The sequence below is a fragment of the Suncus etruscus genome, chromosome 6, assembly GCF_024139225.1.
Source record: "Suncus etruscus isolate mSunEtr1 chromosome 6, mSunEtr1.pri.cur, whole genome shotgun sequence".
Taxonomy (NCBI): Eukaryota; Metazoa; Chordata; class Mammalia; order Eulipotyphla; family Soricidae; genus Suncus; species Suncus etruscus.
The window spans coordinates 95,729,358-95,744,672 of record NC_064853.1 but is presented as its reverse complement, the minus strand read 5'-3'; the positions used below and the strand labels follow the sequence as shown (position 1 = coordinate 95,744,672).

Here is a 15,315-nt window from a genome sequence, read left to right as displayed (position 1 = left end):
TAGAAATACAGGTTGAAAGGAACATAATAAGTGATGCCAGTACAACGAGGTTAAAGAAAGGGCATTTTATTTGGTCTCTGTCCCATTACACAGGAACAAGTAGTGTCCAAGGAAACAATAAAACACTTATAGCAAAGTGGCAGGAAAAGTTCAGAAGTTGGAAAAGACTTCAATTTTGTGTACAGGGTGGAGAAGAAAAGTAAATTTACTAAAGAATTGGGAATCTCTTGATTTAGTGAAAATTTTTGTTTCTTGGCAGGTATATAGGCTCCTGGGGAATTCTTATAGCCTTACTCTTAAAGAACAGAATAAATATTATCAGAAAATACCTCCTGGAAGGAAGACTATCCTCATTTTCTACAGAAGGGAAGCTCTTATTCTAGATACAGGAGAATGTGATACTTATTTAAACCTATCAGAAACATTATTATTATTATTATTATTATTATTATTATTATTATTATTATTATTGGTTTTTGGGTCACACCCAGCAGTGCTCTGGAGTTACTCCTGGCAGGCTCGGGGGACCATATGGGATGCTGGGATTTGAACCACCATCCTTCCGCATGCAAGGCATGCATGCTATCTCTCCGGCCTCTATCAGAAACATTATTATTAGGGAGGGACTTCAGAGCATAAAAACCGGCTAACCTTTGCAAAAGCTGGCTCCCTGTGTGTGACACCAGGCGGGGAAAATCCGCGAAAGTACACCGGCCCAGTGGGGCTCAGCTGTGAAAGACTGTGAGTGTGACCTGTCCATGTCTGTCTACTGTCCTCTTGCGTGAAACTCTTGCGAGTGGGGCAAAAAGAGCCTCCAGAAACCTCGCTCGCCCAGACGCCATTTTCAGGGAGGGACTTCAGAGCATAAAAACTGGCTAACCTTTGCAAAAGCTGGCTCCCTGTGTGTGACACCAGGCGGGGAAAATCCGCGAAAGTACACCGGCCCAGTGGGGCTCAGCTGTGAAAGACTGTGAGTGTGACCTGTCTATGTCTGTCTACTGTCCTCTTGCGTGAAACTCTTGCGAGTGGGGCAAAAAGAGGCTCAGAGGAGCACGGCCGCTCCGCTTCACTACGCGGCCGTGCACTCTTTCTAAGGAAAGAACTCCATTGCAACAAGAAGGAAAAATCACACTAAGAACGGCGCTATATCACAGAAGCAAACATTTCTCTCTGGACTGTCTTCTCTGTTGCATGCTCGGGCCTAAGATTTGACCCGGTGTGAGGCTTCATCCACGGAGGACTCCCCTCCCTTAGAGGCAAGTCAGCCCATCCAGAAAGGGAGGAGCCAGAGGAGTGTGCTGCCTACATCACATAGACAATGAATACCACCACAACACGTAGAAAAACCCACAATACAAGTGTGACAATGGGGAAACAACGCAGGCCAGCATCAGACATAGAGAATGAAGATGACAATTCTGAGGACCAGATAATGACTGAACAACTAATCAACCTCTCAGATAAGGACTTTAGACTAGCAATATGGAAGGTGCTCAACAGACTCCAAGAAACCATGGATCGAGTTGAACAGAACACTAATAAGAACCAAGAAAATATGAAGGCAGAAATGACAAAACTCCAAACTGAAATAACATGTCAACTAACAGGACTGAAAAAGTCAGTAAACGAAGTGAATGACAAAATGGATAAGCTCTGGGACAGGGTATCAGAAGCTGAGAATAGACTTGGTGCTGTGGAAGATGAGATACATAACAATTCCATACAGCAGGAGAGATTGGACAAAAAACTTAAAGCAAATGAGCAGACAATGGAAAAATTAGTCAAAGAATGGGAACAGACGAAAATAGAAGTCTATGATAAGATCAACAGAAACAACTTAAGAATCATTGGAGTCCCAGAGACCCAGGAAGAAAATTTCCAGGAAGAATCAATGGTCAAGAACATCATTAAAGAGAAACTTCCAGAGCTAAAGAATATATGTGATCAAATCCTGCATGCCCGAAGAGTACCAACCAAAAGAGACCCCAGAAAAACCACCCCAAGACACATCCTAGTCACAATGACAAATCCCACAGATAGAGACAGAATTCTGAAAACAGCAAGATCAAAAGGGGAAATCATGTTCAAGCAAGCTTCCCTGAGATTTACAGCAGACCTGTCACCAGAAACGCTCAATGCCAGAAAGCAGTGGTGGGATATTGTGACAAGACTGAATGAAATGAATGCTTCACCCAGAATACTATACCCAGCAAAACTCACTTTCCGGTTTGATGGAAGAATACATGGTTTCACAGACAAAAAACAGCTCAGAAACTTCACAGACACAAAACCAGTCTTAAGAGAAAAACTGAAAGACCTAATCTAAGACAAGACTACCCAAAAGACACACCAAATTTTGAAATAAAGATGGCGTTAAATCCCAGGACAATTCTTTCTCTCAACGTCAATGGACTAAATGCACCAGTTAAGAGACACAGAGTGGCTAAATGGATCAAAAAACTCAATCCAACCTTCTGCTGCCTACAAGAAACGCACCTGAATAGTCAGAACAAACATAGACTCAAAATAAAAGGCTGGAGAAAAGTTATCCAAGCAAACAACACCCATAAAAAAGCTGGAGTGGCCATACTAATATCAGATAATGCAAACTTTATACTCAGGAAGGTTGTAAGGGACAAAGACGGACATTTTATATTAATCAAGGGGTACGTAGAGCAGGAAGAATTCACTCTCCTAAACATATATGCACCGAATGAGGGGCCAGCAAAATATTTAATACAACTGTTGACAAATCTAAAAAATAATATCAACAACAACACAATAATTGTGGGGGACCTTAACACGGCTTTGTCAACACTGGACAGGTCAACCAGACTGAAACACAACAAGAATATACTAGACCTGAGGAGAGAAATGGAAGAAAGAGGCCTAGTGGATATATATAGGACACTCCATCCCCAGAAACCTGGATACACATTCTTCTCCAATGTACATGGGACATTCTCCAGGATAGACTACATGCTGGCACATAAAACATACCTCCATAAGATCAAGAGGATAGAAATTTTGCAGACTACCTTCGCTGACCACAAGGCTCTGAAATTATTTGTGAACTCCAAAGGGACTCAGAAGAAACACTTTAACACCTGGAAGTTAAACAGCCTCATGCTCAATAACCAGTGGGTCCGAGATGAAATCAAGGAGGAAATAAAAAGGTTCCTGGAAACAAATGACAATCAAGACACAAACTCTCAGAACCTATGGGACACAGCAAAAGCAGTACTGAGAGGAAAATTTATAGCTTTGCAAGCACACATCAGGAAGGAAGAAGGAGCTTACCTGAGTAGCTTAATGACACAGCTAATAGAACTAGAAAATGCTCAACAAAAGGACCCAAGAATAGGAAGACAGAAGGAAATAACAAAGCTGAGAGCAGAAATCAACGAAGTGGAAACTCAAAAAACAATCCGAAAGATCAACGAAAGCAGAAGTTGGTTCTTTGAAAAAATAAACAAGATTGATAGACCACTGGCAAACCTAACAAAGAAAGAGAGAGAGAGAAACTTGATAACTCGTATCAGGAATGAAAAAGGAGAGATCACTACTGATATGACAGAGATTCAAAGGGTAATCAGAAACTACTTTGAAAAACTCTACGCCACTAAAAATGAGAACCTGGAAGAAATGGATAAATTCTTGGACTCTTATAATCTTCCACGGTTGAAGGAAGAGGATGTAGCATATCTAAACACCCCCATCACCATTGATGAAATTAAAACAGTAATCAAATGTCTGCCGAAAAACAAAAGCCCAGGTCCAGATGGATTCACTAATGAATTCTATCAAACTTTCCAAGAGGAACTACTGCCAATCTTGGCAAGACTCTTTCATGAAATTCAACAAACAGAAACACTTCCAAATAGCTTTTATGAAGCCAACATCACCTTGATACCTAAACCAGACAGAGACGCTACCAAAAAAGAAAATTACAGACCAATATCACTGATGAATGCAGATGCAAAGATCCTCAACAAAATCCTGGCAAATAGGATTCAATGCCTCGTTAAGAAGATCATCCACTACGATCAAGTAGGTTTCATCCCAGGAATGCAAGGCTGGTTTAACATCCGTAAATCTATCAACATAATACACAACATCAATAACAAGAAAAATAAAAACCACATGATCATATCAATAGATGCAGAGAAAGCATTTGATAAGGTCCAACACCCATTCTTGATCAAAACTCTCAGCAAGATGGGAATGGAGGGAACCTTTCTCAATATAGTGAAGGCCATCTACCACAAGCCAGTGGCAAATATTATCCTCAATGGAGAAAAACTGAAAGCCTTCCCTCTAAATTCTGGCACAAGACAAGGCTGTCCTCTCTCACCACTCCTATTCAACATAGCACTGGAAGTACTTGCTATAGCGATTAGGCAAGAAAAGGATATCAAGGGAATCCAGATAGGAAAGGAAGAAGTCAAGCTCTCACTGTTTGCAGATGACATGATACTCTACTTAGAAAACCCTAAAGACTCTATCAAAAAGCTTCTAGAAACAATAGACTCATATAGCAAGGTGGCAGGCTACAAAATTAACACACAAAAATCAATGGCCTTTCTATATACCAATAGTAATAAGGATGAAATGGACATTAAGAAAACAACCCCATTCACAATAGTACCACACAAACTCAAATATCTTGGAATCAACTTGACTAAATATGTGAAGGACCTATACAAAGAAAACTATAAAACTCTGCTCCAAGAAATAAGAGAGGACACACGGAAATGGAAACACATACCCTGCTCATGGATTGGCAGGATTAACATCATCAAAATGTCAATACTCCCCAAGGCATTATACAGATTTAATGCCATCCCTCTAAAGATAACCATGACATTCTTCAAAGAAGTGGATCAGACACTTTTGAAATTCATTTGGAACAATAAACACCCTCGAATAGCTAAAGCAATCATTGGGAAAAAGAATATGGGAGGAATTACTTTTCCCAACTTTAAACTGTACTACAAAGCAACAGTTATCAAAACAGCATGGTATTGGAATAAAGATAGGTCCTCAGATCAGTGGAATAGGCTTGAATACTCAGAAAATGTTCCCCAGAGATACAACCATCTAATTTTTGATAAAGGAGCAGGAAATCCTAAATGGAGCAGGGAAAGCCTCTTCAACAAGTGGTGTTGGCACAATTGGATAGCCACTTGCAAAAAATTAAACTTAGACCCCCAGCTAACATCATGTACAAAGGTAAAATCCAAATGGATTAAAGACCTCGATATCAGCCCCAAAACCATAAGATATATAGAACAGCACATAGGCAAAACACTACAGGACATTACAGGCATCTTCAAGGAGGAAACTGCACTCTCCAAGCAAGTGAAAGCAGAGATTAACAGATGGGAATATATTAAGCTGAGAAGCTTCTGCACCTCAAAGGAAATAGTGCCCAGGATACAAGAGCCACCCACTGAGTGGGAGAAACTATTCACCCAATACCCATCAGATAAGGGGCTAATCTCCAAAATATACAAGGCACTGACAGAACTTTACAAGAAAAAAACATCTAACCCCATCAAAAAATGGGGAGAAGAAATGAACAGACACTTTGACAAAGAAGAAATACGCATGGCCAAAAGACACATGAAAAAATGTTCCACATCACTAATCATCAGGGAGATGCAAATCAAAACAACGATGAGATACCACCTCACACCCCAGAGAATGGCACACATCACAAAGAATGAGAATAAACAGTGTTGGCGGGGATGTGGAGAGAAAGGAACTCTTATCCACTGCTGGTGGGAATGCTGTCTAGTTCAACCTTTATGGAAAGCGATATGGAGATTCCTCCAAAAACTGGAAATCGAGCTCCCATACGATCCAGCTATACCACTCCTAGGAATATACCCTAGGAACACAAAAATACAATACAAAAACCCCTTCCTTACACCTATATTCATTGCAGCTCTATTTACCATAGCAAGACTCTGGAAACAACCAAGATGCCCTTCAACAGACGAATGGCTAAAGAAACTGTGGTACATATACACAATGGAATATTATGCAGCTGTCAGGAGAGATGAAGTCATGAAATTTTCCTATACATGGATGTACATGGAATCTATTATGCTGAGTGAAATAAGTCAGAGAGAGAGAGAAAAACGCAGAATGGTCTCACTCATCTATGGGTTTTAAGAAAAATGAAAGACACCCTGGTAATAATAATTTTCAGACACAAAAGAGAAAAGAGCTGGAAGTTCCAGCTCACCTCAGGAATCTCACCACAAAGAGTGATGAGTTTAGTTAGAGAAATAACTACATTTTGAACTGTCCTAATATTGAGAATGTATGAGGGAAATGTAGAGCCTATTTAGGGTACAGGCGGGGGTTGGTGGGGAGGAGGGAGATTTGGGACTTGGGTGATGGGAATGTTGCACTGGTGATGGGTGGTGTTCCTTTTATGACTGAAACCCAAACACAATCATGTATGTAATCAAGGTGTTTAAATAAAAAAATTATGCATTAATAAAAAAAAACAATATATAAATTCATAAAAAAAATAAAAATTAAAAAAAAAAGAAACATTATTATTGCTAATAACTAAGAAGCTATTTCTAAAGTTCTACTCAAGAAGGACTTGGTGGATGCAATTATACTTACCTTAAAAGATAAAACCTGAGGCCTAGACATAAGTGCTATGATTGAATTATAAGTTCCAGAAATTCACATACTAAAGTCCAATCTCATGTGAAAAATGTGGGAAGGGGCCTTTAGGAGTTATTAAGGTTTAATGAGGTTATAAGTGTGGGACCCAAATTTGGTACAACTGTGGTTTTATAAAGAAGAGGAATACCTTTTTCTCTTTCCCCATCTGTGAAGAAATCACAGAAAGGCAACTGGTCTGCAAGCTGGAACAAGAGCCCGCACCAAGAATCTTGGTTATAGACAGCTCTGGAGGCTTCATAGCCTCAGAACTGTGAGGTACAAAGAATGAGGTACAAAGAGAACAAGAATAATTAATATCTTGATGGATATAATTTCCACTGTTGAGGCCACCTGGTCTCTGGTGTTTTGTTATGGCAACTCAAGCAGATTAATACAGAAGGAACATCAAAAGCCAATAAAATTATTCATAAAACAGTATGACCATCCTTCATTATATTCTCAGTTATAACCTGGTATTTCTATACTTCTCACCTTGAAGTTCCTATGAAATCAATTCTGTTCAAGCTCTATTTGTACATAGTCAGCTGTCAAAATGTGGAACGGGAACCCATGAACACAATGGATTCAAGTTTCCTATAAGGGAGTGAATGAAGTGAACTCTAAAGCAAGAGGTATGGCAAACACAGGATTTTTCCAATTTCAATGAAAGCAATCATAACTGTTTATTGGTTTTACCTCTGTCTTCTTGGAAATTCAACTTCACTATCTACTTCCCCTTCTTCCTCTTCAGAGGAGTCATCTCCACTCTGAGGAGAACAAGAGAAATATGTTTTATTTCTCTCTCTCTCTCTCTCTCTCTCACACACACACACACACACACACACACACACACTAACACACACACACACACTTCCTGTAAAGATTTATTTATCAAAAGGCATTCATCGAGTAATACCTTGCTGGATATAGCAGATAGGTGTGTACTTGATGCTGGCAAATCTATAGAACTGAGTAAATATTATCTTTGTCCTCAGGAAGGTGAAGATTTCATAAGCAGGTCCAAGGGCAAGGAATGGAGAGGGAACATTGCAGAGGAGGTCTTGTATTTGAAGTGTGTGTGTGTGTGTAATCTCATAATTATTGTCACTGGAATTTCAGGCTTTATCTTAAAGATATCACCAAGAAAATTCTTCTTGGTTTCTTCAAAACCCAACAACTATCCCCCCACTGCCCTGTGTAATGTACCAATGACTTTCTTTAGTAAGTGAAAACAGGTTTTTATTTTGCAATTCTGAGGAAGGGCAAAAGAGAGAGAGAAAAAAGAAAGGCATGAGCTCAAAAGAGTGCGGGCTTCTCCAAAGGCAGAGAGAATCCCAGTATACATCCCAATGTTAACAAAAAAAAGAAAGAAAGTCTGAAAGTACATATCTTAGGAGATATGTAGGTGACATGTGTGTGCAGATACCAAATGGATGGGCTGGCAACACACATGTGGTATCTCCTTTATCCCAAGTTGGCACAGAGAGTTTCTTTCAACTTACCCATGTAAAGCTTTTTCTTAAAGATAAGACCCATTGTTGTACCAGTCACTTTTCTAACTACACTTAGAGTTACTATGTTTATATCATCTCTCATACTATTTCATACTATTAAAATAAACATTATTTGAAAGTCAGCCAATATCGTTTTGCCTTATAGTCTTTTTCCACCATTGACATAATATTGCTATAAAACACATAACTGAGTGGAGTAAGGGTGCTCTGATTGGGTCATCAGAGCTCTGTGGTTGTTCTGGCAGGCTGGGTAATGTCCTGTCTGAGAAGATCTTTTCTCTTAAGAAGGTTCCGTCTCTCTTGAAGGGCCTAGGAACAGCCCAACTTAAGACCAAGTATATTTCTCCACAGTGCCATGATGCACTGGATCACCATAATTTCTTTTGTGGTGGCTAAGTGGGCCCTGGTTATACCAAAGAGTGAGGATAATCCACCTTCTAGTAACTCAGTCCTAAAATTCCCTCACTTTTAGCCATTGACATTCTGAAGAGTCTTCTGAATGGGAAAGGCAGAAATGGAATTTTCCTGACTGCAGAAATGCTGAGCCCTTGACATCAGGGGTCTCTGTGATAGTGGATTTCAGTGGAAGGAAGCTGACCTGTTCTACAGGCATGAAGCTCTGATGAGGCCCAATGTGTAAGGGATGAGTTTCAAGGTCAGCATACCCACAGATGGGATCAAACTAACCTCAGGCAAATTTGAATATGTAGGTTGTTTTGGGAATAGGGTTACTACTAAAATGTGTAGGATGTTTTGGTGGTGATGCAAACATTCTAGACTGGTTGTGATGCCAATTTCAAAGTGCTGTGAATAAGAAACAATGAGTTGTACACTCTAAATGTAGGTCTGTGAATTCTATGTTGAAAAATTGTTACAAAAAGCATGTTCCTAGTGAAGGGGATGAGGGAGGTGGAGAAGAGAATCAATCTTAATTCACTACACCCCTCCCCCCTCCCCCCCCCCCCCGTAAACTCAGTTTAACCTCTGGGGATCCTTAGTTAGCCACAGCACTGTATTGGGAAGAAGTTCAGTCTTGAGACAATGAGTGATAGTCAAATTTTCTTCCCATTATCTAGCTCCTTGACCAAACACTTTAGTTCCTTCCATTCCCTCAACTAAACTGGTGAATGGTGATGAGATGAAATAATCCTTAAAACTGAATGGGTGTTGGGGGCTGGAGAAATAGCATGGAGATAAGGTGTTCGCCTTTCATGCAGAAGGATGGTGGTTCAAATCCCTGCATCCCATATGATCCCCTGTGCCTGCCAGGGCTAATTTCTGAGCATAGAGCCAGGAGTAACCCCTGGGTGCTGCCAGGTGTGACCCAAAATCCAAAAACAAAACAAAAAAAAAACAAATAAACCCTGAATGGGTGTTAATAGGGTGCTAAACATTTTTAATTCACTAGCAAGATAAGCTAATAGTTTTGAAAGGTTGCTATGAGACTGACCATGTCTTAGATGTTTTATAAATATTAACTCAGTTACTTTTCATATAAGGGGCTGAAGAAATAGTACAGCAAGAAAGTGCTTGACTTGCACATAACTGACTTGAATTTAATCCTTGGCATCACATAAGGCATTCCCTGAGCATTAACAGGAGTAATCCTTGATATAGAGCCAGGGGTAAGTTTAAGACACCTGAACACCCCTGGGTCTGGCCCCCAAACCAAAAAAAAATGACATCAACCAATGAGGCAATCCCCATTGTTATTATTACTACCGTATTTTCTGGTGTATAAGACGACCTTTCAACCAATGAAAAACTTCCTAAAACTTGGGAGTCATATTATATGCTGGTATACGGCATGCTGAAACTTGTTCCAGCTTCGGGGACGAGTGATCCGCACCCCTCTTACTTTTCTTTTTTTTTTGGTGGTGGTTTTTGGGTCACACCGGGCATTGCTCAGGGGTTATTCCTGGCTCCAGGCTCAGAAATTGCTCCTGGCAGGCACGGGGGACCATATGGGACGCTGGGACTCGAACCAATGACCTCCTGCATGAAAGGCAAACTCCTTACCTCCATGCTATCTCTCTGGCCCCGCACCCCTCTTACTTTTAAGAAGTAACTTACTTTTAAGACTTTTAGGAAGTTTTTCATGGGTTGAAGGGTCGTCTTATATGCCGGCAAATACAGTCGTCCTATTTTATAGACAGACATCAAGGCTCATAGAGGTACTAAGTGGACGAGTCTGGTTGTGAACTCAGGCCACAAGCCTGCCTATCCTCTTAATTACGTCAGGTGACTACTTCCTAAGTGAATAAACCACTGGAAACCAAAGATCAGGAAATAAACAGGTTTTAGTGATTAAGAACTGGTTGGGTCTCGAAGGTCTTGAAAGTTTTTCTTTCTTTTGTTTTTTTTTTTTTTTGGGTTTTTGGGCCACACCTGGCATTGCTCAGGGGTTACTCCTGGCTGTCTGCTCAGAAATAGCTCCTGGCAGGCATGGGGGACCATATGGGACACCGGGATTCGAACCAACCACCTTTGGTCCTGGATCGGCTGCTTGCAAGGCAAATGCCACTGTGCTACCTCTCCGGGCCCAGGTCTTGAAAGTTTTTCATTAAGGCAATCTCTGGAGTCACATATGGTCCCCCAAGCCAGGAGAGATTTCTGAGCGCATAACCAGAAGTAACCCTTGAGCATCACCAGGTATGGCCCCCCAAAAAAACAAACTAACTAACAAAAAACAAAAAAAGGTATTGAAAAATAAATTTTAAAATGGATTGCAAGGGACAGAGTGATAGTACTACAGTTAGGATGCTTGCCTTGCAAGCAAACAACCTGGATTCGATCTCTGTCACCTTATATGGTCCTTTTATACCACCAGTAGTGATCCCTGAGTGTAGAGCAAGGAATAAGCCCTGTGTACCACCTGGTCTGGCCCCCAAATAAAAAACAAAACATATGATAGGAAAGAGCATTCCAAGTGAATTAATGGGTATTGTTTACAAAAAGCAATGCAGAAAATAGGTGAGAGCCATGCTGGATTAAACCTGGTTGGGCCCAGAGAGATAGCACAGCGGCATTTGCCTTGCAAGCAGCCGATCCAGGACCAAAGGTGGTTGGTTCGAATCCCGGTGTCCCATATGGTCCCCCGTGCCTGCCAGGAGCTATTTCTGAGCAGACAGCCAGGAGTAACCTCTGAGCAAAGCCGGGTGTGACCCAAAAACCAAAAAAAAAAAACCAAAACAACAAAAAAAAAAACAACAAAAAAAACCCTGGTTACCACATCTTGAAGCCCAAAATTTGTACTAGAAAATTCCCAGAGATGTCAGAGAATATGGGTTTGATTATTTTACAACATCTCTTAGGACCAGTTAAGATAGTGTTATTCAAAATAGAAGTAAACATCTGAACTATTAGGAATTATTAAGTTATAGAAAGAAATGCTTTAAATTTGTGTCCTTTGATAAAAAGTCTGTTTCCCCTTGGGGCCTATGAGACATTAATATTTATTTTTTATTTGTTTTGGCTCACACCTGACAATGTTCAGGGGTTACTCCTGGCTGTGCACTCAAGAATCACTCCTGGTAAACTTGGGGAACTATATGGGATGCTGGTTATTGAACTTGGGTCAACCACATGCAAGGTACGTTTAGTTCCTGTTCTATTATCTCTCCAGCCCTGAAACATTAATGTTTAAAAAAACCTTCACTAGTGTATGTATTTGTTTGAATCAATGTGTAATCTAAGACTAACATTATGTTTGTTAGACCTGGGACAAAATGGGCATTTTCTGAGAGTCTGGATAGGCAGTGACATAAGAGTGTGATTATGGGGCCGGAGAGATAGCATGGAGGTAAGGCGTTTGCCTTTCATGCAGAAAGTCGGTGGTTTGAATTCTGGCATGCCGTATGATCCCCTAAGCCTGCCAGGAGCAATTTCTGAGCATAGAGCCAGGAGTAAATCCTGAGTGCTGCCAGGTGTGACCCAAAAACCAAAAAAAGAAAAAAAGAGTGTCATTACAACTTACCTTCTGTAGAGGCCTTGATTTTCGAGGTAGCACTGGGGGGGTGTTGTGATGAGCAAGGCCAAGGGATGAGGCCGACCTGCAGCTGTTGAATTCACTCTCTTCCATTTTTTCGGAAGCACGGGTATTTTCCAAGAGGGAACTGGTTGCTGGTGATGTGAAAAGGTCGGGGCTTCTCCGCACTGGCTCAGTCAAGGGTGCTTCTAGGGACCCATACTGTTCTGGCCTGCGTTGGAGGTAGGGGTCATAGTGGTCAGCCTGACAACAGCCCCAGTGGCCAGCCTGACCCTTGTCCAGCTCAGAACTTCTCCAGCAATCTGCAGCCATGGCTGTGGAGATAAGGTCAGGGCTGGAGCCAGGCATCTGTCTCTGAGCATGGTTGCTAAGTGGGCTCCGCAGGGCTGCTGCTGGACCAAAATACCTCAGGTTGTTAGCACAAGTCGCAATGTCCTGGCCATGCATGTTGAGTCTGGGATGGTGGCTCTGGGATGTGGCAGGAGAGGGGTGCTGGTACTGCGGTGGCTGGGGAGAAGGATACTGGGATGGGGCTGAGTGGAGAGAAGGTGAATGAGGTGAACTTTCCTGGGCTGGCTGGTTTTTCAAGATGGCTGCAAAGTCACTGTGGCTGCCTCTGCTGTTGCCTCGGCGGTGACGTGGTTTGCTCCGATAGCGGCTCTTGCTGCTAGAGGAGGACATCTTGGGACTTCCGGACAAAGGGGATACAGTGGGGGCCATCTCCACACTTGGAATGCCTTCGGATCGCAACAAATCTGGCCTGTGGGAAGAGAACACGTGTAGTTTTAAACAGACAGAAACTTTTTCAAGCTCTGAGAAATGATAACCCAACCTTAAATACTCTTTGAATCAGCAATCACATATACAGGGATTTATTCAATGCAGATGGGATGTATGTACTAATCTGGATGTACAAAAAATGCTGTAGCATTGAATAAAATAACAGCTTAGATACCATTTATAAAGGGTTTCCTTTATTCCTTCTGGATCTTACTCTCTATCTCATGCGCTGAGAAACTGAATTTCCTTCCTTCCTCCCTTCCTTCCATCGTGTGCCACCACTTAGTGGCATTTAGTGGTATTCAGGAGTTAATTCAGGCTCTGTGCTGTGCTCAGGGGATAATATGCAGTACTGAGAATCTAGCTGGGCCAGTTGCGTGCAAGGCAAGTGCCTTACCTCTGAACCTTTAAAATATGTTCTTGGGGTCCAAAAAAAAAAACTCAAGGGACTGGGGTACATACCTTACAAGTAGAGGCCCTAGTCTAGCCTTTGGCTCCACATGACCCCCAAGCACTGCTGGGTGTGACCCTAGAGTCCTCCATCACTATTGGGCCACAGGGTCTGTCAGGGTTGTGGGCATTGACCTGTTAGATCCACAAAATTAGACCCAGAATCACCAGAAGAGATTCCTAGATCCTTGCTTAGAAGGACTTCCCCCCAAATATCCACACCCTACCCTTGGTTTGCCTTTCCTCATTGCCTTGTTATCTTACTACACTGAACTCAGGTCTTACTGTGAGGTCCATACTAGAAGACCCTTGTCCATGCCCTCTGCTAGGATAGCAAAATCCATTATTCAGGGGAAATGGTAGAACTGAATAAAATGGACTGAAGGGGCTTGTTGGTGGGAAATCACAGTTGGTAGTGCTCAGAGATCATTTCTGGTGAGCTTCAGGGATCATAGTAGATTCTGAGGCCGGAATTGGGCAAGGCAAACTCTCTACCCGCTGTACTTTTGTCCAGTCCTCAAAGGATATTCTAAGGTTAAACTCATAAAAAATGTATTGTCTGTAGGGGAAATGAGAGATTTTTGGAAAATAATTAAAATCCTATTTTTTGAACACTTTGGATTTTCTGGGTGATCTAACATGTATTTTATTTTTTATTAAAACACCATAAAATGGGGCCGGAGAGATAGCATGGAGATAAGGCATTTGCCTTGCATGCAGAAGGTTGGTGGTTCAAATCCCGGCATCCTATATGGTCCCCAGAGCCTGCCAGGGGCAATTTCTGAGTGTAGAGCCAGGAGTAACCCCTGAGCGCTGCCAGGTGTGGCCCAAACCCCTCCAAAAAAAACCAAACAAAAAACAAAAAAATCCACCATGAAATATAGTACAAATATATTTGTGATTGAGTTTCAGATATACATTATTCCAACACCAATTCCTTCATCAGAGTCTATTACCTCCACCAATGTCCCTAGTTTCCCTTCTGCCCCCAGCCTGCCTTTATTGTGGGTACTTTTCTCCCCTCAAGCTGGGACCAGAGTGATAGCACCATGAGTAGGGCATTTGCTTTGCATGTGGCTGACCCAGGTTTGATCCCTGATATCACATTTGGTCCCTCAAGCCTGCAATGAGTAACTTCTGAGTGCAGAGCAAAAAAGTAACTGCCCGGTGTGGCCTAAAAAACAAAATCCAAAAATAAACAAAAAAAAGCATAGTGCTAGTTTTTCTTTCCTTAACGTCTCCTCCTCCTGCTCCATCTCCAGTGGCAAGTTTTCTACTGAAAACCAGTGCTTTTGCTCGTTTCTATTGCGATTGGGCATATCCTTGGGATATTCCCCTATAAGGTTTCTTTATATCCCACATATGAGAGAGATTATTTTGAGTCTTTTCCTCTTCCTCTGACTGATTTCACTCAATATGATACTCTCCAGATCCATTAATGTTGCAAATTGCATGACTTAATCTTTTCATATGGCCAATTAGGAATGTCAACTGATTCAGCCTTTTTTTGGGAAGAACAATATGAACATTTATAAAAAAAACACTAGGAATTGAACTTCCATATGACCCAACAATTCTGTTCTTGGGAATCTACCCAAAGGGTTCAAAAGCACAAAACAGAAAAGACATCTGCACTCCTATATTCATTGCAGCACAATATACAATAACCAAAATATGGAAACAATACAAATTCCCATGAACAGATGACTGGATAAAAAAAAAGATAAATAATGAAAACTACCTGACATGTACTTTTAATTTCAAAGAAGTTGGCATCAGGAACAGATCCTAACTTGAGGTCAAACACAGATATGATCAAAGCCTTGGCTTTGGATTTTTTTTTTTTTGTTTTGTTTTGTTTTTGCATCATACCCGGCAGCACTCAGGGGTTAC

At 41.4% G+C, this 15,315-nt stretch overlaps 1 protein-coding gene across 1 annotated transcript in view; it reads right to left on the bottom strand.

The window, feature by feature from the left end:
- The window catches only part of MAP3K13 (mitogen-activated protein kinase kinase kinase 13), a 125,448-nt gene that overhangs the window by 4,887 nt on the left and 105,246 nt on the right, over nt 1-15,315 (bottom strand). The window contains exons 13-14 of the mRNA XM_049775823.1: nt 12,181-12,952; nt 7,387-7,457 (exon numbers count right to left, since the gene is read on the bottom strand). Of these exons, the coding sequence (XP_049631780.1) occupies nt 7,387-7,457; nt 12,181-12,952 (843 nt within the window). The remainder of the gene's footprint in view (nt 1-7,386; nt 7,458-12,180; nt 12,953-15,315) is intronic.